This window comes from Ceratotherium simum, chromosome 33, assembly GCF_057802395.1.
Source record: "Ceratotherium simum simum isolate JZ-2026a chromosome 33, ASM5780239v1, whole genome shotgun sequence".
In the NCBI taxonomy this organism is placed as follows: Eukaryota; Metazoa; Chordata; class Mammalia; order Perissodactyla; family Rhinocerotidae; genus Ceratotherium; species Ceratotherium simum.
In genome coordinates, this window is record NC_141932.1 from 24414578 (window position 1) to 24441783 (window position 27206).

The following is a 27206-nucleotide window of genomic DNA, read 5'->3' on the forward strand; positions in this document are numbered from 1 at the left end:
GTGGGGGAAAGGGGAGATATTGACCAAAGGGTATAAATTTCACATATAAGATGAATAAGTTATGAAGACATAATGTACAGCATGGTAACTGTAGTTAATAATAATGTATTGTATACTTGAAATTTGCAGAACAGAGTAGATCTCAAGTGTTCTCACCACACATGCAAAAAATTGGTTACTATGTGAGATGATGGATCTAACTCGCTTGATTGTGGTCATCATTTCACAATGTATAAATATATCAAAACATCATGTTGTACACCTGTTATGAGAGGTTCGAGGATTCGATCGGAGATGTAAAAGACACTTTCCACTCCAAACAGACTGAAGGTATATTTTATTATATAGAGGATAGTAAAGGCGATAGTCTGCAAACAGATCCGAATAGGTCAAGTATTAAGAGGGAAAAAACATCAGCCCGACTGGAAAGGGAAAACATCCACATCAGCTGAAGAGAAATGACACAAATCAACCAGAAAGAGAAACACCAGGTTGACCGAAAAGAGAACACATCAAATCAATTACTTCATATCAAATCAATTACTTCACATCAAATCAATTACTCACAACATTCACACCCCAGTGCCGGGAGAGCCCTGTCAATCGACGCGGCTGGGCAAGGATCACACGTCCTGGGCAAGGTGTCCCTTCCACAGGTGGAACTCTCCCCGGGTCTCAGTTTCCAGCAGTTTTTATACCATCAGTAATTTTCAGAGTAAGCAATTACAGAGTTTGCAGAGCAAGCATTTAGTGTTTCCATGCACAAATGGTTATCAGTGGCGTACGTGCACTGAGGCCCCTGGCTAACGTCCCAGCCCAGTAGTTGTGTACGTGCATTGTTCTCTTTGGTTATCGTCTCAGCCCGGCACAGATGGCCAGTCCATTCTGGGCTATGCGCTCCAAGAGCCTTGAAATGTTACAACTTGCAACTCTCTCCGTGGGGGAAAGGCCAGTTCCCGGGAAAAGGCCAGTTCCCACCACACAGAAAGCAGCTTTGTATTTCTTTTTGTGCTGGTGGCTGTAGGTCAATGGAGCGGCCAAACACGGCTGTACTCATGTAAAGACAACACCTTAAATATATGGAATTTTGTCAATCATACCTCAATAAAGCTGGGTGGAGAAAAGAACAATGGTTAAAAAACTTGTAATAAGTAGGTTATAAAACCCTCAATGTAAAAATACAGTCATTTTCAAAACACTGACACGTGAAAGGATAATCACCAAATTGTTAACAATGATTACATCTGGAAGTCAATTATTTGTGAGCTTCTTTCTGAAGAGAATGGTGAATATGGATGGGAACATCAGTGGCACACCTGAGGTACAATAAGTTAATAACTGACAAAAGCAAACATTGTCTTTTATTTTTTTATTATGAAATAGTTTAAATATACAGAAAGATACAGAGAATAAGAACCTACCTATAAACCCACAACCAGCTTTATCAATCTATAAGAATTGGCCATATCTGCTTAATTTTTAAAGAAATAAATGATTAAAAGATATCTCCCTTTGCATCTTTTCCTTAATCTCATTTTTCTCCCTCCCCAGAGGCCACCACTGTTCTGCATTTGATGATTATTTCCATGAATGTTATTACACTATTTCTATATGGTATTTAGCCATGGAAAATGTACATAGCAGTGATTTGCATGTCTTCAAACTTTATATAAATAAGTGGTACCATATCATACAAAATAGTCTCTAGTTCAATTTCATTAGTATTGTTTTTAAGATTTATGCATGTTGATAGAATTATCTCTAGTTCATTCATTTTAACTTGGGTTTTAACTTACATTCACCCTAATGGTTATTTTGATTGCTTTAAACTTCCTTCTCACCAACAATTCTAAAGAGGACTTTCATGCACATCTCTCTGAACACATGAGGAGAGACTCCGTAGAGGTTTAAGTGTAGAACTGCTGGGTCAAAGAGTATCCACATCTTCAATGTTACTAGATATTGCCAAATTATCCTAAACACAACCACTTCCAACAGTACTGTACGAATACCCCCAAACACATCCTTTCTCTAATAGTATGATCCATCTTTATCATATGCAAAATCTCTACAGACAGATCAGATTCAATAATTTTCTTGCTGTTCTTGATTTCATACTTCATAGATAAATTTTAGAACAAAGTTGTGAGGTTAAAGGGCAAAAAGGCCCATTGAGGAATTTTGGTTGGAAATGCAGTGAATTTGTTAATTAGGAATAACTGATAACTTTATTATCTTGAGGCTCTTCAACCTAGATTTATATACTCCTCAACTTTTTTATTCTTCTTCAGTTTTCTGGGTTTAGAAAATTTGTTGTTTTATATTTAAGTACAGGCATACCTCAGAGATATCGTGGGTTTGGTTCCAGACCACCACAATAAGGCAAAGATTGCAATAAAGCAAGTCACATGAACTTTTTGTTTTCCCAGAGTATATAAAATTATGTTTACACTACACTGTAGTCTATTAAGTGTGCAATAACACTACGTCCAAAAAAACAAGGTACGTACCTTAATTTAAAAATACTTTATTGCTAAAAAATGCTAACCGTCATCTGAGCCTTCAGTAAGTTGTAATCTTTTTGTTGATGGAGGGTCTTGTATAAGATGCAATATCTGCAAAGCACAATAAAGCAAAGCACAGTAAAACAAGGTATGCCTGTATTAACTATCTCAGCCTCTGGAATTTAACTCCATGAGGCCATGGTCTTTGTATTGATCATTGTTGTCTCTTCATGCCTAAAACAGTGTCTGGCAAAGAGTAGCTACTCAATATTCACTGAATGAATGCAGGCCTATATGTATATATTTGTCTGCAGTTTTCTTCCCTCAATCCCCTTTTGCTTTCAATTTTACAACCAGTGAATAAAAAAATTATAAACTTTATATTTTTCCTATGGTATGGAACAGTTTAAATCCTTTTGAAATTTCCTAAGATTTACCCATACAATTACCTACGCCTGGTGCCTTTTTATGGGACAGTATGAATTTCTATGTTTATTGGTTTTTTGGACTTAATTGCAATACTCTCTATTCATTTCTTTATCTAAATGTAAGTCCTGTATTCTTCTCAGTGAATCCTCATTTTCTTTATTTTAATTGGTTTATCCAATTCATTCTCTTTAGAAACTTGCTAAAACTGGTTCTAAGTGTTATTAATTCTACTACTTGTGTCTATACTGATTACTCACCTAGAGTACAAAGGCTCCCACTTATGTTCCAAAATTTTTAGGTTTTCCCAATTTTGACCTGCTGCTTGCCAGGGATGTTCTACTTTGTCCACTATGGAATCTTGTTTTAGTGTGAGGAATAGATGAGTTACTAAATGCTGAGTATGCAGAACAGTGCCTGGTGCATAGTAGGCACTCAACACACATTAGCTATTATTATTTACTCAATATCTGCTATATTTGATGCATTATGTGAAATACCTTACATGCAAATTTCTTACTTAATATGCGTCAGTCTACAACAGACACTATTTCATTTAATACTCACATTTCTACAATACAGTATCCTTTACCCCTATTTTAAAAATTTAAAAAACCCTGAGGTTTAGATAAGACAAGCAAATTACTCAAAGTCACACAATGCCACAGCAGTGGTGGGGCTATGATTGTCCAAATCTAAGCTCTTAGTCCGGGGAAGTGCCTAGTGCCCAGAGAGGGAGACTGGAATAAAAAAATAAGGCTGAAAGGTATATAAGACCAGATAATGAAGCGCCTCACAGATAATTTTAAAGACTGTGAACGTTAGCTTAAGAACAATAGCAAGCCAAAAAAAGTTTTAACTGGAGGCAGTGATGTGTGTATTCTCATACTTCAAAATGATCAGTTTCGTTGCATGATGGGAAATGAATTTAATGGGACCAAAAGTTGATACAGGAAGACCTATTAGAAAGTTACAGCAATGATCCAGGTGAGATGAATTTTAGACCAGGGTGACAACATTAGAGATAGAGAAAAGAGTATAAATTCTGGAAATATTGATGAGATAGGGTCTATAGGACTTGGTGATTGACTGGATTGGGTGGTGACAGTGACTCCCCAAGATGGATTCGCTGATGATGAGCAAGGTGTGCATGCTGCCTGAAGGTTTTCTTGCATTCCTTACATTCATAGGGCCTCTCTCCAGTATGAATTCTCTGATGTTGGGCAAGGGATCCACAGTAACTAAAAGCCTTCCCACAAACATTACATTCATAAGGTTTCTCTCCAGTATGAACTCTCTGATGTTGAGTAAGGGATGAGTCATTGCTAAAAGCCTTCCCACATTTAATACATTCATAGGGTTTCTCTCCAGTATGAACTCTTTGATGTTGAGCAAGATAGGCAATCTGGCTGAATGCTTTCCTACATTCCTGACATTTATAAGGTTTTTCTCCAGTATGAATTCTTTGATGTTGAGCAAGGTGTGAATTCTGGCTGAAGGCCTTCCCACATTCCTTACACTCATATGGTCTCTCTCCAGTATGTATTCTCTGATGTACAGTAAGGTATGCACGAAGGCTAAATGCTTTCCCACAGACATTACATTCATAAGGTTTCTCACCAGTATGAACTCTCTGGTGTTGAGCAATGGATGATCTATTGCTAAATGCTTTCCCGCATTCAATACATTCGTAGGGTTTCTCTCCAGTATGAACTCTCTGATGTTGAGCAAGGTAGGCAAACTGGCTGAAGGCTTTCCTACATACCTTGCATTCATAAGGTTTTTCTCCAGTATGAACTCTCAGATGCTGAACTAGGTGTGCGTTCTGACTGAAGGCTTTCCTACATTCCTTACATTCATACGGTTTCTCTCCAGTATGAATCCTCTGATGCTGAACAAGATTTGATCTCTGGCTGAAAGCTTTCCCACATTCTACACATTTATAGGGTTTCTCCCCAGTATGAATTCTTTGATGAAGAGTAAGGGATGAGCTCTGGCTGAAGACTTTTTCACAGTCATTACATTTCAAAAGTTTCTTCTCTGTATACATACTCTTGGGCTTAACGGCCATTAAATTTTTTTTAAAGCTTTTCTTATGTGTGTCATATTTATGTACTTTCTCCTCTTTGGGAATTATCTCTTGTGTATGAAGTAGTGTGTTCGGATGAAAACTTCCCCAAGATTTGTTATATTCTTGTCCTCTTTCATCAACAAGGGCTTCTTCATGAGTGATTGTCTCTTCCTTGAAACATGCTTTCTGATTCAACAGTTGCCTCTCAAAATGGCCCTCGCATTTCCATTCTTCTCTCAAACTGGAGTACTCAAGGCCACAGCTTGTAAGTTTTTCTATTATCTTCTGAGATGATTGTGCTTCATAAATGTCCTGCTTTGGGGTTAATTCTTCAGTTTCACACATAGATTCCCAGCCTGAAAAATAATAAGAAAAAAATGTTTCCTCTCTTATGTACCTGAAGGTACATTTATGAAAGTACATTTATAAAGTGAAGTATATGAATTTAATACCAAATAAAACCCACAAGAACATTGGCTTTTGTAGTTCTGAAGTGTGCAAGAACAGAAATTTAAAATAGGTCAGACAGAAACTTGAGAAGGAATGATTAGAATTATAAGAAAACCAGTAAGGTAAATCTCAGGTCAAGAAGAAATTATGGAGGTGGTTGGACTTGGTTATAATTTTATGCATGTATGAATAATACAGGCACTAAAATAACCTCCATTCTTATAGTTGCTTATTTCAAGAACAGTCATTGAACCTTGTGCTGTTCTAGACGCTTTCCATATCATAGTAAACAAAACAAACATCCTTACCTTCATGGACTTTATATTCTTGGGGAAGACAGGAAATAAATGCTTAATAAGTAAATTTTATTGTATGTTAGAAGGTACTAAGTGCTACAGAAAAAGAAAAGCAGCATAAGAGAGATCAGGAATGCAGGTGAAGTCAAAGGAAGGAATCATTAATAAGTTAATATTTAAGCAAAGATTTGAAGGAGATAAAGTTAGTCATTTAGATATTTGGAGAAAGAGCATTCTAGGCAGAATAAACAGCCTAAACGTAGAAGCATGTTTGATATGTTTGAGAAATAGCAAGAAGGCCAGTGCAGCTGGAGAGGAGTAAGTAGTAGTAGATGAAGTCAGGAGGCAAGGCTAACTAGATTATTTAAGCTTTATAGGCCTCCTAAGGAATTTGGCTTTTACTCTGAGTGGGATGGAGAGCTACTGAAGTGTTTTGAGGAGAGGAGTGATATCTAGTTACGGTTTAATGAAAATACTGGAAGGCAGGGGTAAGGGGAGAAGTATGGGGACCTATGATTGTAGTAATCCAGGTGAGAGATGATGATTCAAACCAGAAAGATATCAGTGGAGGTATAGCAAGGTAGTCAGATTCTAGGTGAATTTGTAGGAAAAACCAAGAGGATACCCTGAAAGACTGGAAGACTGGAGATGAAATGTAATAGAAAGAGATAAGACAAGCATGCCTTCAAAGTTTAGGGTCTGAGCAATGGACGGATGGAACAGGCATCAACAGTGATGGGAAAGGCCATGCATACAGCAGGTTTAGGTGGTGAGGTAGGGAAGACCTGGAGCTCAGTTTTGAACATAATAAACTTAAGGCGTCTTTTAGACTTTGAGATGGAAATGCTGAGAAAGCAGATGGACACATGAGACTGGGTTGAAGATAGAGGTCTGGAATAGAGATTTTAAATTAGGAGTTGCCAGCATATAGATGGTATTTAAAGAGACTATATTATCAAGAGAATGAGTGTAGATAAAGAGAAGAGAAAGGAGTCAGGAATGAATCCTAGAGAACTACAACATTAAGATATTTGGGAAAAGAGAAGAAAGCAAAAGAGATTAAGAAGGAGCAAATGTAAGCAAAAAAAAAATATCAGGGCTGAGAACATTACTGGCACATGATATTAAATTAAAAGTTATAATAAAAATCAACTTGTTTAATGATTTATACTGAAAAGAATAAAATACACTACCAAAATAACATAAATAGTATTGGAATATATTAGTCAAGAAACGTCACAAAAATAATTAATAACAACAATGGCTAATAATAGTAACCATTAAAAAGAATCATGTATATGTTGTGACTTGCAAAACACCACAAATGAATCATTAGATAAATAAAAGGCACACAATAGAATGTAGATGCTATGGGGGAGATTATTGTACTATTTATATTATTTTTTTCAAATAAGAATGTATTATTTTGCAATTTTAGAAAGCAATAGAAGAAAGCATAAAGAAAATAACCTCAGAAGATACCTTTAACATTGAAGACAATAATGAAGAGGGAAAATACCCTAGAAATAAACCTTACAAGAAATGAGCAAAAGCTTTACAATTCTAATGAAATTTTCTAATTTCAAATTAGAAACCCCCCAAATTTTTGAATAAAGGGAGAAAATGCACACTTTGCTTTCATATATGAAGAATGTAAAACCATTAACTCTCACTAAATTTATCTATTACATCCATTCAATTACAATCAGAGCCTCATGATTTTTTAAAAGAATTGTGTAATAAAGAATTTGGAGGCCTTTGTCCCTTGTTCCCAGGAGGTATCCTCTAAACTCCTGGAAGGAGTGTCTTTGTTATTCATGGTGAGCCCCTTGGACCACACCTAATAGTTTATACTAATAAGGTGACTCATGATGTGGCCCTAGATATTTTCTGCTAATCGGATGACTCAGGATGGAGGCTAGCCATGCCAGAAAGACCAACCATATGATTAGAGAGTTGGAGCTTTGAGCCATCATGATATCAGTCTGACTTTGAGCAAGGGCAGGAGTGCTGGAGATGGAGTCACATTGGGCAATGATTCACTCAATCATGCCTACATAATGAAACAAACAAAAACACTCTGGACACTGAAGCTTGAGAGAGCTTCCCTGGTTGACAATGTTCTTTTGAATACTGAGATGTCTGGAGATCCCCTGAGAACAACAGGAACTTCACGTTTGCAACCCGCCCAGACCTCACCCTTGGTGTCTCTCCTTCTGGCTGGGTCTGATTCGTATCCTTTGTTACAATAAAACTGTAATCATAATATAGCTCTTTCCTGAGTTCTGTGAGTCATTCTAGTGAACTATCAAACCTGAGGCACCCCCAAATTTGTAGCCAGCTTCTTAGAATTGAGAGCGGCCCTGAGAATCCTCAAACTTGTGGCTGGTGTACGAAATGAGCACAGTCTTGTCGAGCAGTGTTCTCTAGAGTTTGCAGTTTGGCAAACTTAATGCAAGAATTTTTTTTTAATTCCTTAAGTTCATCAAAAAAATAAACATGATCCAGGACAGACTATAGTTAGCCTATAAAACAAGCCTTAATGAATTTTAAAAGACTGAAATCATACAAAGGATCTTTTCCAATCATAATGGAATGAAACTAGAAATCAATAGCAAAATAAAAACTGAAAAATCCACAAATGTGTGGAAATTAAACAAGACATACTTTAAAAACCAATGGGTCAAAAAAGAAATCACAAGCGGAGTTAAAAAACATCTTGAGACAAATGAAAATAAAAACACAACATACCAAAATTTATGGAATGCATCAAAAGCTATGCTAAGAGGGAAATCTACAGCTGTAAATGTTTACATTAAAAAAGAAGACAGACCTCAAATCAACAACCTAACTTTACATCTTAGCAAACTAGAAAAAGAGCAAACTAAACCCAAAGCTACAAGAAGGAAATAATAAAGATTCAAGCAGAGAGAAACAAAATAGAGAATAGAAAAACAATAGACAGAATCAACAAAACCAACAGTTGGTTCTTCAAGAAGATCAACAAAACTGATGATAGTTGATGGACTAAGAAAAAAAGAGAAAAGACTCAAATAAAATCAGAAATGAAAGAGGGAACATTACACCAATTTTACAGAAATAAAAAGGATTGTAAGAGAGTACTATGAACAACTGTATGCCAACAAATTGGATAAACTAGATAAAATGGACAAATTCTAAGAATTTGCCCTACCAAGACTGAATCATAAAGAAATAGAAAATCTGAACAGACCATAACTAGCAAAGCAATTAAATCAATAATCAAAAACCTCCCAACGAAGAAAAGGCTAGGACCAGATAATGTCAGTGGTGAATTCTATCACACATTTAACACCAATCCTTCTCAAACTCTTCCAAAAAATTGAAGAGGAGGAAATGTTAAGACCTAAAACTAAAATACTCCAGAAGCAAACATCTTCATGACAAAATAGACAAAAGCTTTAGACAAAATCTTCATGACACTGGATTTGGCAATGATTTCTTCTTATGATACCAAAAGCACAGACAACAAAAGAAAAAGCAGACAAATCGGACTTCACGAAAATTAAAAACTTTTGTGCATTAAAGGACACAATCAACAGAGTGAAAAGGCAACCCACAGAACAGGAGAAATTATTTGTAAATCACTTATCTGAAAAGGGGTTAATATCTGGAATATGTAAAGAACTCCTACAACTCAACAAAAACACAATTAAAAGTAGGCAAAGGACTTGAATAGACATTTCTCCCAAGAAGATATACAAATCGACAACAATCACATGAAAAGATACTCAACATCACTAATCACTAGGGAAATGCAAATCAAAACCATGAGATACTACTTCATAGCCATTAGGATGGCCACTATTTAAAAAAAGGAAAATAAGTGTTGGTGAAAATTTGAAGAAATTGCAACACTTGTGCACTATTGGTGGGAATATAAAATGGTAGAGCTGCTGTGGAAAACAATATGGTAGTTCCTCAAAAAATTAAAAATAGAACTAACATAAGATCCAGTAATTCTAGTTCTGAGTATATACCCAAAAGAACTGACAACAAAGTCTCAAAAAGATATACGTACACCCATGTTCATAGCAGCATTATTCACAATAGCCAAAAGATGGAAGGAACCCAAGTGTCGATCAACTGATGAATGCATAAAGAAGATGTGCTATATATATATATATATATATATATATATATATATATACACACACACACACACACAAAATGGAATATTATTCAGCTTTAAAAAAGGAGGAGATTCTGACATATGCTACAACATGAATGAACCTTGAGGTCATTATACTAAGCAAAATAAGCCAGTCACAAAAAGGCAAACTGTATGAGTCCACTTACATGAGGTACCTAAAGTAATGAAATTCATAGAGAAAAAGTGGAATGGTGGTTGCCAGGGGCTGGGGAAAGGGAGAATGGGGAATTATTTCATGGGTATAGAGTTTCAATTTCACAAGATGAAAAGAGTTCTGTGGAAGGATGCTGGTGATGGCAGCACAACAATATCAATGTACTTAATGCTACTGAACTATATACACTTAAAAATGGTTAGGAGAGTAAATTTTGTTACATGTATTTCACCAAAATTAAAAAAAATGTTTTAATCTGTTTTTAATATAAGCAAAATAATAAAATCCTTAATAAGGAAGAAACTTTACAAATATTCATACATTTAATATATTCATATATTCAACTTTATAAATATATATTCAAAGCAATGTAAATTGGGAAAACACATTGTGGAATTATATTTAATCTATCATGTTATCAAAAGGTGTCGATGCACTCTTTCTCATCAGAGGGAGTGTATATGGGTATACAGTTAGAGGGAGCAACATGGCAGTGAGTAGCCAGATGCTTTCAGTACTGCATAGGATCCCTGTCCAGCAATATAGCAGACTAGGTATAACGACAAACCTGCCCGGTTAAAAAAAAACTTAAAATGTTGTATAAAATGTAGAAAATATCTTTTTAGATGTGTTGCAAAGCCGGAAGAAATTAAGATAAACTCTCAGAGGTCAAAAAGACTCCAGAAGGCACTCTCAAGTAAGTAAGGGAGAACTGAAGCTAGGAGCATCAATTTATCCCTGGAGAGTTTTAGGAAAAGAAAATACAGAGACTAGGGGAGTGGCACTATGTGAAGAAATAACCACAGATAACTTCCCAGAAGCCATTAAAGACTAGAATGGTCAGATACAAGAATCATAATAAATCCCAAGTAGAGCAACTAAAATGAAATTTACATTTAGATACATCATAGTGAAAATATAGAATAACAAGGGCAAGGAGAAGGAATTTTTAAAAGTAGCAAGGAAGAAAATATTAGTGAGAACTGACTTCTCAATAGCAACAACAGAAGCCAGAAAAGTATGGAATGTGGGTCTGGCCTGGTGGCATAGTGGTTAAGTTTGCATGCTCTGCTTTGGGGGTTCACAGGTTCCGATCCCAGGCGCGGACCTACACACCACTCATTGTGCCATGCTGTGGCAGCATCCCACATGCAAAATGGAGGAAGACTGGCACAGATGTTGTTAGCTCAGGGACAGTCTTCCTCAAGGAAAAAGAGGACGATTGGCAACAGATGTTAGCTCAGGGCCAATCTTCCTCACCAAAAAAAAAAAAAAAAAAAGTATGGAATGGTATCTTTTAAGGTGCTGATAAAAATAGTAACTGTCAATTTATGATTGTATATATATATTGTATGTATTGTATATACATGATGCACATATGCATCATAGCAAAATAAATTATAAAACAAATGAGCAAAGTAATAACAATAACAAAACAGCTTATGTAAATAGTATATTTATGGATAAAGGATTTGATTTAGGAAAAAGTTTTGGGATATATGAAAGAATTGTGAAAAAAGAAAAGAAAATGAAACATGGGTAAATCTAAACAGCACTTACTAAACAAAATAATAGTCTAATTTTATAACCTCATGAAACAAAATAGTAGTTTATGGGATTAAAAGAAATAAGAACCTTGGGGCCGGCCCGGTGGCTTAGCGGTTAAGTGCGTGCGCTCCACTGTTGGCAGCCCGGGTTCGGATCCCGGGCGTGCACCGACGCACCGCTTCTCCGGCCATGCTGAGGCCACGTGCCACATACAGCAACGAGAAGGATGTGCAGCTATGACATACAACTATCTACAGGGGCTTTGGGGGAAAACAAATAAAATCTTTAAAAAAAAAAAAAAAGAAAAAAGAAATAAGAACCGAAATGAGGGTAAGTGAAGTTAAAATATTCTAAGGTTCTCATATTTTTAAGAGAGGAAAATAAACATAAGGATTAACTTTATTTTTTTTTATTTTATTTTTTTTTAAAGATTTTATTTATTTATTTTTTCCCCCCAAAGCCCCAGTAGATAGTTGTATGTCATAGCTGCACATCCTTCCAGTTGCTGTATGTGGGACGCGGCCCCAGCATGGCCGGAGAAGCGGTGCGCGCCCGGGATCCGAACCCGGGCTGCCAGCAGCGGAGCGCGTGCAGTTAACCGCAAAGCCACGGGGCCGGCCCAGGATTAACTTTAGATTTTGTTAAGGTGATTATAAATGTTAAATTTTCTAAGGTAACCAATTCAAGCACAGAAATAGACTATATAACTTTCAAATTAGCAGATGGAGAAAAAGTCAAGAAATAAGACAAAATGGAAAAAGCAGAACTTATAAAAGAAAATAAGATGGTGGAAATAAATCCAATTCTATTAGTAATACCAAAAAACGTGTTAACTACCATCATTTAGTTAAAAGATAAAGATTATCAGACTAGACTAAAAAAAAGTTTAGCTATATACTGTTTACAAGAGAAACACACAGAAAGTAAGAGAGTAAAGGAGTGGAAAAAACTATACCAAGTAAATATTAACCAAAAAAGGCTAATATAGGTATATTAATATCAAGCAAAATAGTTAAGCCAGCCCCGTGGCTTAGCGGTTAAGTGCGCACGCTCCACTACTGGCAGCCTGGGTTCGGATCCCGGGCGCGCACCAAAGCACCACTTGTCCGGACATGCTGAGGCGGCATCCCACAAATAGCAACTAGAAAGGATGTGCAACTATAACATACAACTATCTACTGGGGCTTTGGGGAAAAAAAGGAGGAGGATTGGCAATAGATGTTAGCTCAGGGCCAGTCTTCCTGAGCAAAAAGAGGAGGATTGGCATGGATGTTAGCTCAGTGCTGATCTTCCTCACAAAAAAAAAGAATAGTTAAGGGAAGAATCATCACCAGATTTAAAGAGGGTAACAATAATATATGGAAGGATTCACCAGAAAGATAAGACAATTCCAAAAACATATGTCTAATAAAACATCGTCAGAATATAAAGAACCAGTTGTCAGAATTACAAAAAAATTTATGTATTAACCATCAAAGTAGAAGTTTTTAACATGTCTCCCTGTAATTGACTGCTCAAAGAGATTTTTTTTTAAATCAATAAAGACACAGATTTGACCACTAAAACTAATGAGCTCAGCCCAATGAACATATACCAAATGCTGTACTCCACAAGCAGAAAACAGACATTATTTTCCAGGACACACAGCATACTTACCAAAATTAACCCCTAAGATATAAAACAAGTTTCAAAGAATTTCAAAGAATGCATATTAAACAGACCACATCCTCTAACCACAATGTAGTTAAACCAAAGAAAAAACTTAAATTTGGAACTTAAAACTTCCAAATAATTCATAGGTCAAGAAGAAATCAATGGAAATTAGAAAATGCTTAGATATACATGATAACAAAAATACTACATACCAAAACATGCAGAATATGCTCCTAATATAGTCTTAAATGCTTACAATAGAAAAGAGAAAGCCTCAAAAACAATGAATACTCTAATTTTAAAAGTAAAAAAAAGAGAGAATAGCATAAATAAATGTAGGAAGAATGAAATAATAAAGAGGAGAAATACATGAAATTTTCAAAAAGGTAAATTAGAGAGGATCAGTGAAGTGAAAAATGTCTGCAAACAACCAAAAACTGATAAACCCCTGGAAAGATTCGTTTCTCCCTTTTTGGAAGGAAATAGAGGTCAAAATTACATATACTAGCAACATTAGAGAAGAGAAAATAATGGACAGCTTTATCTAATAAATCTGAAAACTTATACGAGAAGTATTAACTTGTAGAAAAAATACCATAACTCCATCAGTACAGGAGAAATAGAAAACATACAATCTTATAACAACAGTAATTGAATTATTAAAGTCTTTTCTCAAGAAAACTCCTAGGCCAAGACAAACAAAAGTTCTACCAAACATTCAAAAAACAAATAATTTTAATTTTACACAAATTCTTCTAAGGAAGAAAAAGAGGAATACTTACCAACAGATTTTATGAGACTAGGACAACCTTGATGTCAAAATCTGACAAGATAAGTACATGAAGGGAAAATTGAAGGCTAATCTCACTGATAAACACAGATGCAAAAAACCTAAGAAAATACTGGCAAATAGCAACCAGCTATGAATGAAAAAGATATATAAAGAGGGGTTTGTCTCAGGAATACAAGGTTGGTTCAACATTAAAAATGTAATATACAATTCACCACATTAATAGATGAAAAAACTAAAAAGCGTCTAATCATCTACAGATATAGAAAACCATTTGTTAAAACTCTAGCAAACAGGAATGAAAGGGTATCTACCAAAACACCTTTAACTGTCAGAGCTATTAACAACAAGATACTAAAGCACTCTCATTGAGACCAGAAGTGGACACGAATGCCCTTATCAGTACTTCCACTCATATTATACTGGAGATCTCAGACAGGGCAAGAGGAAAAAGAAACTCAGAGCACAAAAATTTTAAATGAAAGAACTCCCATTATTCACAGATATGCCTGCCCACAGAAAAAAATCCAAAGAAATCTAAAAATTATTAGCATTAATGAGAGAGCTTGGCAATATTGCTAGATATAAGGTCAATGTATAAAAGTTAACTTCATCTCTATATATGAGCAACAAATAGAACATATAGACAACATTTAACACAGCAACAAAACTAAGATGCCTAGGAATTAATCTAACAGAAGATGTGCATGGCCTTTATGGAGAAAATTATAAAACATACTGAAGGGAATTTTAAAACCTAAATAAATGGAGAGATAAATGAAGTTTACAAAGAGAAAAGTTTCCAAAATTGATATATAGAATAAATAAAATTTGAATCAAAAGCCAATAGCTTTTTTTTGTTCTCTGGTGGAAACTGGCAAGCTGACCCTAAACTTTATTTAGATGGTCAAAGGGCAAACAAGAAATTCTAAAGAACATAAACAAGGTGTAGGGCCTTGCTCTAACAGATACTGTTTTATAATAAAGTATTTTAATTAAGACAGTGTGGTACTGACATAAGGAAATAGAGATCAATGGAATGGGATAGAACTCAAAATCAGACCCATAAATTTACTATAACCTGAGGTAACATGCAGAACAACAAGCAAAGAGAGCTCATTTCTTCAATAAATGTCTGGGACATTTGGTTTTTCATAAAGCAGAGAAACTAAATTCTTATTTCAATCTCAAAAATCAATTTCAACCGGATTGTGGACCTAAATATAAAAGGAAAATCTTTAGAAGACAATTTGAGAATATCTATAGGACTTCAGAATACAGAAAGGTTTCTTAAAACAAAATATCCAAGTCAAAAATATAAACTACAAATGTATATATAAAAGACAACCTTCCCAAAAATGGGCTAAAGACTTGAGCAGGCACTTTACAGAAGAGGAAATCCAAACGGCCATTATAAATAGGAAAAGATGCCCAATTTCTCTAGTTCTCAAGGAAATTCAGATGGCAAGGATAAGGAGATAATATTTTACACCCAACAAGTTGGCAAAAATTTTTTCAATTTGTCAACTCTGAGTGTGGAGCAATGAATACTCTCACACACAGCTTTTAGAAATGTAAATTAGTACAAGCACTTTGTAAAGTAAAATAGCATTATCTAGTAAATTCCTGGCTATATCCTCTACATGAACTCCAGCATATGCGCACCAGCAGCCACATATAATAAGGTTCCTAGCAGTAACATGTTTAATAGCATAAAACTGAAACAACTCAAATGACCTTCAATGGATCAATTGTGGTTTACACAGTGGAATACATTATATTTCAGAAGGAAAAAAAAATTCAATGAACCATAGCTACTAAAATCAATATGGATGAATCTCAGGAATATAATTTTGAGTTAAAAAAAAAGTCAGAATAACATGTATAATATGATTCCATGCATAAAACAGTTGAAAATATGCAAATATAAATATTTTGTTTAAGGATATATGGCACAAATATGAGGAAAAGCCAAGAAATGATACGCAGAAGTGTAGGACAATGGTGACCCAGTGAGGGGTCGGGATGGGCCGTGGGCAGGGAATGATACATTATTAGGCAGGGCCCCTCAAGGGCCTAAAATGACATTGACAATTTTCTATTTAAGCTAAGAAGAAGGTACATGGGTTTTTGTTCTATTATTATTTAAACTACATATATATCGTAATATATATTTATGTGTGTATTATTTATTTAATAACAACAATTAACAAATAAAATTTAACCATATATTCTTTGACACTACAGTACCACACAGAAATTTTTTTTTAGAAAACTGAACAAGGACATAAAAGACTGGGGAAAGGGAAGGGGGGGTGAGTTGGGGAGTGGTGTTGACAGAGGTGTTTACAATAACCCTAATTTTCTTCTGACCTTTAGTCCTCCATTTTACCTTAATGGTTTCTATGCCTATCTGAAAATCCTTCCTACACCACAAACTAAACTCTTCATCTCTTCTCCTTCCAATGTTTTCTAGCTTCTGACCTGTGTTTTTGTTAAAGACCATCATCTTCCCAGTTACCCAGACTCCTCTGCTTCTCACCTCTTTCTCTGAGCTCCCTTTATGTCAGCTTTCTTTTCATGTATGCCATTTACAGCTGTATTGTATCTATACCTCTAGCCTATCAATTGTTCGATTATTTACATAGATGTATGATACCCAGCATCTTGCAAGTACCCTGTTTAAAGTACAAATTCAATAAATGTGGATTACAGGAATGAAAGAATGAATGAACGGACCATTAAAAGAAAAATGAGGCATTTGGAGATACTACTGCCACGTGTCACTTAATGATGGGGATACATCCTGAGAAATGCGTCATTAGGTGATTTCATCATTGTGTGAACATCACAGAGTGTACTTACACAAACCTAGATGGGATAGCCTACTGCACACCTAGGCTACATGGTACTAATCTTATGGGACCATCGTCATATATGTGGTCCGTCATTGACTGAAACATCATTATGCAGCACATGACTATATAATAGCAGCTAACAGCTACTGAGTTCATAACATGAGACAGAAACTAATCAAAGCACTTTAAAAGTATTATCCCATTTTACAGATGACAAAACAAAAGCACAGAGAGCTTAAGTAACTTGCCCAAAATTTTATTGCTCCTAAGTGTCAGGATTTGAACCTGGTACTCCAGTTACGGCTGCCTGTACAGCTCAGAAGTTTATCAGATTAGGAAAAGATTTTTTTAAAGACTGGAAGAGGATTATGAAACTGGGAAGGAAGGGGACTCAGAGAACACATAAATGAGTTATTAGAAAGGGGGGGCAAAGTGTGAAAGGAGAGAGAGTTAAGAATAACAAATTTGGGAGAACATTCTAAAAGGCCCAAAGTTTCTACTAAGACCTAAAACATTTAAGAAGAACATGCCAACAAAGAAGAGTGAAGAGGTGATACCTTTGAGTCAAGCTGAGCTGTCACCTGCAAAGCTTTCTCCTGTCTATTTCCTCTTCACTCACCTGAGCACAAGCCTTTTGCCAGCTCTCTCTTCACCATCCAGGGCTCTTTCCCTTGTTCCAACAATAATATCACACTTGGCTTAGAAAAGCAAAGTCCTGCATAGATGAAAAGAAACAGAATTGGGTCATGTCTTGGATATCCCAGAACTCACATCCAACCCTTTGATCATAAGGGAAGAGGAAGCTCACAGTAAGCCAGAGAAAAATGTGTAAAGGACAGGTATTCAAAGGATAGGGAAGCTTAAGCTTCAGACATAGATTAATAACAGACCTGTCCACGGCTAACTCCACAAATATTAAACCATCACTTTGGCACAGGCAGCAGACTCAGCCTCAGATTCAGCCAAGAACTGCAGATGCTATCCAAAAATTACAATGGTGGTAGCCAAGGGCCCCTTATGTGTAGAAGCTCAATGCTACAAGGAGAAGATATTCTCACCCAGTGACACCAAGATCCTGTAGTTCTCCAACATCACATTACTGTACAGACATCTTTGAGAAGAATTTAGACAATCCCACTCCTCTTGGGAGAAGTCTACAGCCACATCTCTGAAGGTCACCAACTCCTGAAATGAAATAAACAAAGTGAAATAACCTCCTCTCTTACCATACTCACCTAATTTGTCCTGCCCCAGGCACACTGGCCTCCCTCTGATATTACATCCTTATGTATGTCAAGAATGTTCCCCCTCAGGGCTTTGTACTTCTCAGATCATTCTCTGTAAAAATAGCAATGCCCCTCCCCTAATTCCCTATTCTCCTAACCCTGCTTTATTTTTCTCCACAGCACATAATTATTTTGTTATTTATTGTCTGCCCCTCACCTCCACTGAGATGTAAGCTCCATGAGGGCAGACTGTTTTTGTTTTGGTCACTGCCATACTCCCAGTTTCTGGACAGTTTTGGGCACACATGAGGCATTCAAATATTCACAGAATAAACTTAATTAATAAATGAGGGGCTTGAAAAGTTCACGAAGCTATAAGAGGATTAAAAATGAGACCAGAAAGTGCTTGCTATATCTCTGAAAATTGTGCTAGACCAAGCAGAGCAAATCAGTTCCATTAAAACTCAAATACTTTAATCCAGAGTACTTAAATTTTGCGTAAAGAAATGGGTGTTCCACTCGTAATACTGCTTCTGACTACAGGGGCTAGGGAAAGTTCTTAAAAACTTGGATCCAGGTTTCTATAACGTGACCAGTTGCTGATGAAACTAACATCCGTTATGTGTGTGTGTGTGTGTGTGTGTGTGTGTGTGTGTGTGTGTGTGTGTGTGGGTATGTGTGTGGGTATATGTGTATATGTAATTTTTTTAAATAAAATTAAAAGTGGTGAATCTGTCAAGGCAAAAAAAGACTTTTATTGGGCATTTGATACAATTTTGTCATAGTTAAAGAAGCTGTCTCTACAGAATAAAAATTCTTAAAGTGTTTTTCAACACTCGGTAACCTTTTTTCTTATTTAATTATATGAAGTAGTTTGTGAATTTCTCCCTCTCTATGCTAGCAATAATACCCCTCATATGCTTTAAAAATGCTCCTGTTAAGAGTTGGTTCATCTGGTATATATGCTTCCAAAACGTTTTCCTTAGCTTATATAAATATATATAATAAAATGTATAAATATTTTTATATATAATTAATTAATTTATACAGTCAATGAAAATAATTACAATGTTAATATAAGAAGCTTAAATGCTAACCTTAAAATATTTGACCTCTAATAAATGACAAAAATACTTAGTGGGAATCCACTGGAAAGTTTTAAGAAGTAACATGATTGGTTGCCCTGAAAAGTTTCAGCAGAATGAAAGTTCAAGTCTGCTTGTTTGGAAAAGCAGGAAAATATTTCAGAAAAGAGAAAACACCAGCTCACCTGATACATGGCTTTCAGAAGTCCAACAGCCATTCTTTCCTCCTCTTGGCTCTTCTCTTGGGAAATGGCAGTGTCCTTAGATGACTGAGATGGAGAAGAGAACATGAGAAACCAGGCTTTCCTTGCAGCATCCAGAATCACCAGCCTAGAATTTTTCAGCTTTGCTTTCGTCCTGTTAAGAGACGAGCATTTTTTCCATTAGAGAGAAAGCATAATGGAGACCTAAGAATTTGTATACAATTTAACCCGTGCCTAAATCACTTCCTAATTTATTATTACAACCAGAGATTTTCTAGATTTTACAAATAAAAACTCCCAGGAATGTAATTATTTACATAAAGAGACACAATAAGTAACAGCACCAGGATCAAATAAAGGTCTTTCTGACTCCACACTCCTCCTCTCCAATAGATCAGTGGTTCTCGAACTTGGTGGCACATTGTCATCACTCGGCTAGCTTTAAGATACACACAGTTTCACTGGCACACGGTTTCACTCAGTAACCCCCCCTCCCGGCCCCCAATACTCAATAATTCTTAAAAACCACAGCGCCAACCACTGTCTTACACACATCACAGTCAGTGGCCATGGGTATAGGCACAGGCTCACACGGTCACCCTCTCCCATACTCCCAAGCCTCAAATACTAGAGTATCACAACCGACGGTCTCACTCACACACGCCAGTCACAAAGAGGCCTAGGGCTCGGGAACACCCCCACCCACAGCCTCAAACTCTATGGCACCAACCATTGACTCACTCGCACCCATAGTCACACAGACACGTGTACACGCACATCGTGTGACAGTCTCACACTGCACGGCATCAACCACGGCGTCACACGCAGAGTCACACAGAGGGCCCAGGGGCTCTCGCGTTCGGGTGACCCACAGGCCACTCGTCAGCCCACTCCCTACCTGCAGAACTGAACTGCGGGCAGATCCCGTCCCCGCCGCGAAGGCTCCGGCAATCTCCACTCCGGCCCACCTCCCGCCCCAGAGTCGGATGGAGCCCAGCCCCTGCGGGCCCAGAAAGAAGCGACTCGGCCTCCGGAGACACAAAGGGGCCGCCGGCCCAGCGCTCGCGGAGGCCACTGGGAAATGTAGTCCAGATCAGAAAACGCCGCGGCGCGGCAGAGTCCAACGAGCCAGGCGCAGCTCGCTGGGGGCTCGCAACGCCGGCCTGTCGCTTGCCTTGCAGAAGGAGCCCAGAAGCCCGGAATCCTCTCAGCTCCGAGCCTAGGTCCGCACACGAGCCGGTTGGGATTGAAGTGCTCAGGCACAAGCGCTGAGCCCTCCTACCTTAGCAACCCGGGCGGGGAACTTCGAGCCGCGGGGCAGCCGCAGGGGGGTGGGGTCTGTGTGCGGGCGCTAGTGCGCGCGCGTCTGCGCAAAGTGGGTGAGGGGCGAGCTCCTAATTGAGCGAGGGTACCCGAAAAAGTCGAGGGGGGGCAGGGAGTAGAGTGCGCAGGTGCGCGTTGTAGTTTCTCCCAGTCCCGCCTCCCCCCCGGGCGTTCTAGCTCCGGGACTGGTTTACCTTGAAGACAGGGGCAGGGGCGGGGTCTAGGTGTCGCGATTTGCATATGGCTCTTGGATTTGTGATTTGGTGATGGTGGGTGTGAATGTGTCCCCTCTTCCTAAAATGGCTCTTCTGCAGGTATCTTCAAAGTTCCCTTACACCTTACATTCAGATACAGATGTCACATCTCCAAAGAGGCCGTCCCCATCACACCTCTCCGCTGGCGCTCCATGGCTCCTTACTCTGACTCTATGTCCCCTTAGAACAATAGTGTTTATATTTGAAGTTTTTATTGTCTCCTCACAACAAGTTTCTGTCACCTGACTGTGATTTTGTGAGTTGGTGCATGACCCTTTGATTCTGTCATTGTGTGTGTTTCTGTGAGAGTAACTATGTAAAATTCTTTTGTGTGTTGGGGTGGGCATGCTGCGATTCTGTGACTGTGTGTGCTTGTGTTATTATTGTGTGTGTGACATTTGTGATGTCGCCTATGAGAATGTGCTATGATAGAAAGGGAATGACTGGTGGAGAGTGGAGTAGGAGTGTGACATGATAGTGTCTGTGACAGACTCTGAGGATTAGACTAATGGATGCGGGTTTCTATGGGGAATTCTCCCCTGTGGTATCTGATTAGAAAGCACCTAACTGTGTGCCAGATGCTGAGGTGCTGGGATAGACACAGAGAAAGTCAACTTAAACATAGTGAGTGGAATATTAGTGAGTTGAAGGGTGACTTTAAGAGGCCTAATATATGTGTAATTGGATAACAAATAGAAACCTGGATCTACACAAAAGAATGAAGAGCCCTGGAGATGGTAACTACAGCGTAAACATGTAAGACTATTTTCTTATTATTTAAATCTCAACGGAAGATAAAGTACTATTTAAACAAAAATAAAAACAATGTAGTTAAGGTTTTATATCTATCCATCTACCTGTATACATACATAGAAGCTAATCGTATGACAACAATAGCACAAAGGCCAGGAAAAGGGAAGGAAATGGAAATAGACTATTGTAAGGTTCCTATATTCTATGTGATATCACTTGAACGAACACTGTGATAAGTAAAAGAGGTATATTCTAAGCCTTAAAGCAACCACTAAACTAAAAAAACAAAGAGTTATAGCTAATAATCCAACAAGGGAGAGAAAATGGAATCATAAAAAATATTCAGTCCAAAAGAAGTCAGAAAGAAGAAAAGGGAACAAATAACAGACAGGAAACAAATCGCCAAATGGAAGGTTTATATCAATAATCAGATTAAATATAAATGATCTGAACATCCCAATTAAGAGGCAGTGAGTGGCAGATCCGGATAAAAAAGCAGGACTCGACCAAATGCTGCCTATGAGAAATTCACTTTAAATATAACTATACCAATAGGTTAAAAGCACAAGGATGGAAAAAGACACACTGTGCTAACGCTGTGTAAAGAAAGCTGGAATGTCCTTGGCTTTGGCAATGGATTCTTATTTTTTAATTTATTTTGTGTGTGTGTGTGAGGAAGATCAGCCCTGAGCTAACATCCATGCCAATCCTCCTCTTTTTGCTGAGGAATACCGGCTCTAAGCTAACATCTATTGCCAATCCTCCTCCTTTTTTTTTTTCCCCAAAGCCCCAGTAGATAGTTGTATGTCATAGTTGCACATCCTTCTAGTTGCTGTATGTGGGATGCGGCCTCAGCATGGCCAGACAAGCGGTGCGTCGGTGCGCGCCTGGGATCTGAACCCAGGCCGCCACTAGCGTGTCCGGGATCCGAACCCGGGCCGCCAGTAGTGGAGCGCACGCACTAAACCACTAAGCCACGAGGCCAGCCCCGAGGATTCTTAGATGTGACACCAAAAGCATAAGCAACCAAAGAAAAAATAGATAAATTGGACTTCATCAAAATTAAAAACTTTTGTACTTCGAAGGACATTATCAAGAAAGTAAAAAGACAACCTACAGAATGGGTGAAAATATTTGTAAATAATATATCTGATAAGGGTTTAATATCCAGAGTATATAAAGAACTCCTAAAACTCAAGAACAAAAAGACAATCCAATTCAAAAATGAGCAAAGACTTGAATATATGTTTCTCCAAAGATATACAAATGGCCGATAAACACATAAAAAAATGCTCAACATCATGAGTAATTAGGGAAATGCAAATAAAACTATGAGATACCACTTTACACCTACTAGGATGGGTATTATCAAAATAACTGAAAATAACAAATGTTGGTGAGGATGTGTAGAACTTGGAACCCTTGTACAATGATGGTGAGAATATAACATGGTGCAGCTGCTATGGAAAACTGACTGGCAGTTCCTCAAAAAGCATAGCATAGAATTCCTGTATGACCCAGCAATTCTACTCTTAGGTATACACTCAAAGGAATTGAAAGCAGGGACTTGAACAAATACTTGTATTCCAATGTTCATTGCAGCATTATTCAAAATAGCCAAAAAGTGGAAACAACCCAAGTGTCCATTGACAGGTGAATGGATAAGCAAAATATGGTATATATACATAAAATGGAATATTATTCAGCCATAAAAAAGAATAAAGTTCTCTGGGGCCGGCCTGGTGGCGTAGCCTTGAAGTTGCTTGCTCTGCTTCAGCGGCCCAGGGTTTGCAGGTTTGGATCCTGGGTGCGGACTTACCCACCGCTTATCAAGCCATGCTGTGGCGGCATCCTATATAAAGTAGAGGAAGATGGGCGCGGATGTTAGCCCAGGGCCAATCTTCCTCAGCAAAAAAGAGGAGGATTAGCAACAGATGTTAGCTCAGGGCTAATCTTCCAAAAAAAAAAAAAAGAAGAAGAAGAAAGTTCTAATACCCGCTACATCGTAGATGAACCTTGAAAAAATTACGCAAAGTGAAATAAGCCATACATAAAAGGACAAACATTGTATTATTCTGCTTAAATGAAATATCTGGATTAGGCAAATTCATAGAGAAAGAAAATAGATTGGAGGTTACCAGGGGCTGGGGAGATGGAGGAATTGGGAGTTATTGCTTAGTGGTTACAAAGTTTCCATTTGGGGTGATGAAGATTTGGAAATAGATAATGATGGTGATTGCACAACATTGTGAATGTACTTAATGCCACTGAATTGTACACTTAAAAATTGTGGGGCCAGCCTGGTGGCATAGCAGTTACGTGCGCGGACTCCGCTTCAGCGGCCCAGGGTTCATATGTTTGGATCCCAGGCACGGAGTGACGTACCACTTGTCAAGCCGTGCTGTGGTGGTGTCCCATATAAAGGTAGAGGAAGATGGGCAGAGATGTTAGCCCAGGGCCAGTCTTCCTCAGCAAAAAGAGGAGGATTGGTATCGGATGTTAGCTCGGGGCTAACCTTCCTCACACACACACAAAAAAATTAAAATGGCAAATTTTATGTTATATATGTTTTACAATAATATAAAAATTTAATAATGTAATATACCAAAAATAATTGAATTGTACTGTAAATGGGTAAATTGGTGGTGAATTTAATCTCAATAAAGCTGTTAAAAAAAAGAAAGCTGGAGTGGCTGTATTAATATCTACAAAGTAGATTTCCGAGCAAAAAATATTACTGGGATAATGAAGATTATTTCATAATAATAAAGTGGTCAGTTATTCAAGAGGCAATAATTGTAAATGTTTATGTACCTAATAATTGCACCAAAATACAAGAAACAAAAACTGATAAAACTGGAAGCATAAAGAGACAAATCCACAATCATGTCAGAGATTCTAGTACTGCTCTCAGTAATTACTAGAATAAGTAGACAGAAAATCAGTTAAAATATAGAAGATTTAAAAAACACCATCATTTGACCTAATAATTGATATTTATGGAGCATTGCAACCAACAACAGCAAAAAATACTCACTTTTTTCAATTGCACATGGAACATTTACAAAGATAGAATATATTCTGGGCTGCAAAACAAGCATCTTTCCACAATGAAATTAAATTAGAAATCAATAACTGAAAGATATCTGGATAATTCCCTAATATTTAGACACACACACATTTCTAAATAACCCATGGACTAAAGAAGAAATCAAAAAGGAAATTAGAAAGTATTTTTAACTGAAAGAAAATCACAACACATTATATAGAAATTATAGGATGCTACTGAAGCAGTATTCGGGGAAATTTATAGAACTAAATACCTGTATTAGTAAAGAAGAAAGGTCTCAAATCGATGACTTCATCTTCCACTTTAAGAAACCAGAAAAAGAAGAGCAAATTAAACACAGAGTAAGCAAACAAAGAAAATCATAAAGATCAGAGCAGAAACCAATGAAATAGAAAACAGAAAAATAAAGAAAAATCAATGGAACCAAAAGCTAGTTCTTTGAGATTGATAAAGATGATAAAACTCTAGCCAGACTGATCAGGAAAGAAAGGGAGATAACATAAAATACCCACATCAGGAATGAGAGAGGTGACATCACTACCAATTCTACAAATGTTAAAAGGATAACGAAGTATATCATAGCAACTTTAATCTAATACATTAAACAATTTAGGTGAAATAGAAAGATTTCTTGACAGACACAAACTATCAAGCCTAACTAAAGAAGAAGGAGTCAACTTGAATAGCCCTATATCTATAAAATAAATTGAATTTGTAATTAAAAACCTTCCTACAAAAAACCACCAGGCCCAGATGACTTCATTGGTAAATTCTATTAGATATTTCTAGTTAATTTTAATTTCTATTAAACATTTAAAATTCTATTAAGCATTTAAGGGAGAAATTATAACAATTCTATATAGTCTTCCAGAATAGGGAAAAGAGGGAAATTCTTCCCAACTCATTTTATGAGTTATAGAGACAGAAACATTACTCCCCAAAAAACTGCAGACCAATATCCCTCATGATCCTATTTGCAAAAAATTCTTTTAATAAAATTTTAGCAAATTGAACCCAACAATTTATAAAAATGATAATGCACAATGGCCAAGTGGTGTTTATCCCAGGAATATAAGATTGGTTTAAGATTTGAAGCCCAGTGTAATTCAACATATTAACAAACTAAAAGAGAAAAACAATATTACCATCTCAACAGATGCAGAAAAAGCATTTGACAAAATTCAGCATCCATTCCTGATATATACACTAGTGAACCAGAAAAAGAAAAAATTCTTCCTCAATCCAATGAAGGCCATCTACCAAAACCCTTCAGCTACCATGTCACTTAATAATACAAAACTGAATACCTTCCCTCTAAGATCAGGTACACGACAAAGATATCCACTGTCCCCACTTCTAGTCAATTTTGTATTGAAGGTTTTAGCCAGTGAGATCAGGAAAGATAAATAAATAGCATACAGATTTGATAGTGTAATGAAGAGTCTGATTCCATTTTTTGATGTTTTGCTACTCAAAGGTGCTTTTTTTTAAGAAAGAAGTTTATTTAAACAACAAGATGTTTGACTTGAAGGGAAAACTATCTAGGATTCATTTCTTTTAATTTACCCCTACTTAGATACGGATTGCCCTACATATGACAGCTACATACAAAAAACAAGTTATACTATCAGGGAAATGCAAATCAAAACTACGAGGCGATTTCACCTCACGCCCGTCACAATGGCTATAATTAACAAGACAGGAAACAACATGTGTTGGAGAGGATGTGGAGAGAAGGGAACTCTCATACACTGCTGGTCGGAGTGCAAACTGGTGCAGCCACTACGGAAAACAGTATGGAGAGTCCTCAAAAAATCAAGGATAGAACTACCATATGATCCAGCTATTCCACTGCTGGATATTTATCCAAAGAACTTGAAAACACCAATGCGGAAAGATTGCAGCGTTATTCACAATAGCCAAGACTTGGAAGCAACCTAAGTGCCCATCAAGGGACTAATGGATAAAGAAGCTGTGGTATATATACACAATGGAATACTACTCAGCCATAAGAAACGATGAAATCCAGTCATTTGTGACAACATGGATGGACATTGAGGGTATTATGCAAAGCGAAATAAGTCAGAGGGAGAAGGTCAAATACCGTATGATTTCCTTCCTTAAGTAGTAGATAATAACAACAATAAACAAACACATAGAGACAGAGATTGGATTGGTGGTTACCAGAGGGGATGGGGGGAGGAAGGAGGGCGAAAGGGATAATTCGGCACATGTGTGTGGTGATGGGTTGTAATTGGTATTTGGGTGGTGAACATGATGTAATCTACGCAGAAATAGAAGTATAATGATGTACACCTGAAATTTATACAATGTTATAAACCAATGTTAC

General features: G+C 37.1%; 1 protein-coding gene across 3 annotated transcripts; it reads right to left on the reverse strand.

Moving 5' to 3' along the window:
- Positions 1–320: 320 nt before the first annotated feature.
- ZNF570 (zinc finger protein 570) lies at positions 321–20863 on the reverse strand. 3 transcript variants are annotated; one of them, XM_087422117.1, is made up of 5 exons: positions 20739–20863; positions 19439–19610; positions 18001–18127; positions 17562–17657; positions 321–5357 (listed from the first exon to the last, which is right to left on the reverse strand). In XM_087422117.1, exons 2-5 carry the CDS (start codon positions 19541–19543, stop codon positions 4000–4002), a joined length of 1686 nt encoding a protein of 561 aa, XP_087278243.1. In that variant the 5' UTR covers positions 19544–19610; positions 20739–20863; the 3' UTR covers positions 321–3999. The 3 variants fall into 3 exon arrangements, with proteins under 3 accessions (XP_087278243.1, XP_087278242.1, XP_087278244.1); XM_087422116.1 differs by having other exon boundaries at positions 20355–20862; XM_087422118.1 differs by lacking the exons at positions 18001–18127; positions 19439–19610; positions 20739–20863 and having other exon boundaries at positions 17500–17622.
- Positions 20864–27206: the final 6343 nt, after the last annotated feature.

Bases quoted from the DNA above. Each gene is read 5' to 3' on its own strand.
- ZNF570 (XM_087422117.1), bottom strand. From the start codon at position 19,543: ATGTTCTCTTCTCCATCTCAGTCATCTAAGGACACTGCCATTTCCCAA. The intron at 17,658-18,000 runs GTGAGAATATCT...TCATCTATGCAG, and splicing joins CAGGATCTTGGTGTCACTGG to GACTTTGCTTTTCTAAGCCA. The intron at 5,358-17,561 runs GTGAGTGAAGAG...ATTATTTTTCAG, and splicing joins GGCAAAAGGCTTGTGCTCAG to GCTGGGAATCTATGTGTGAA.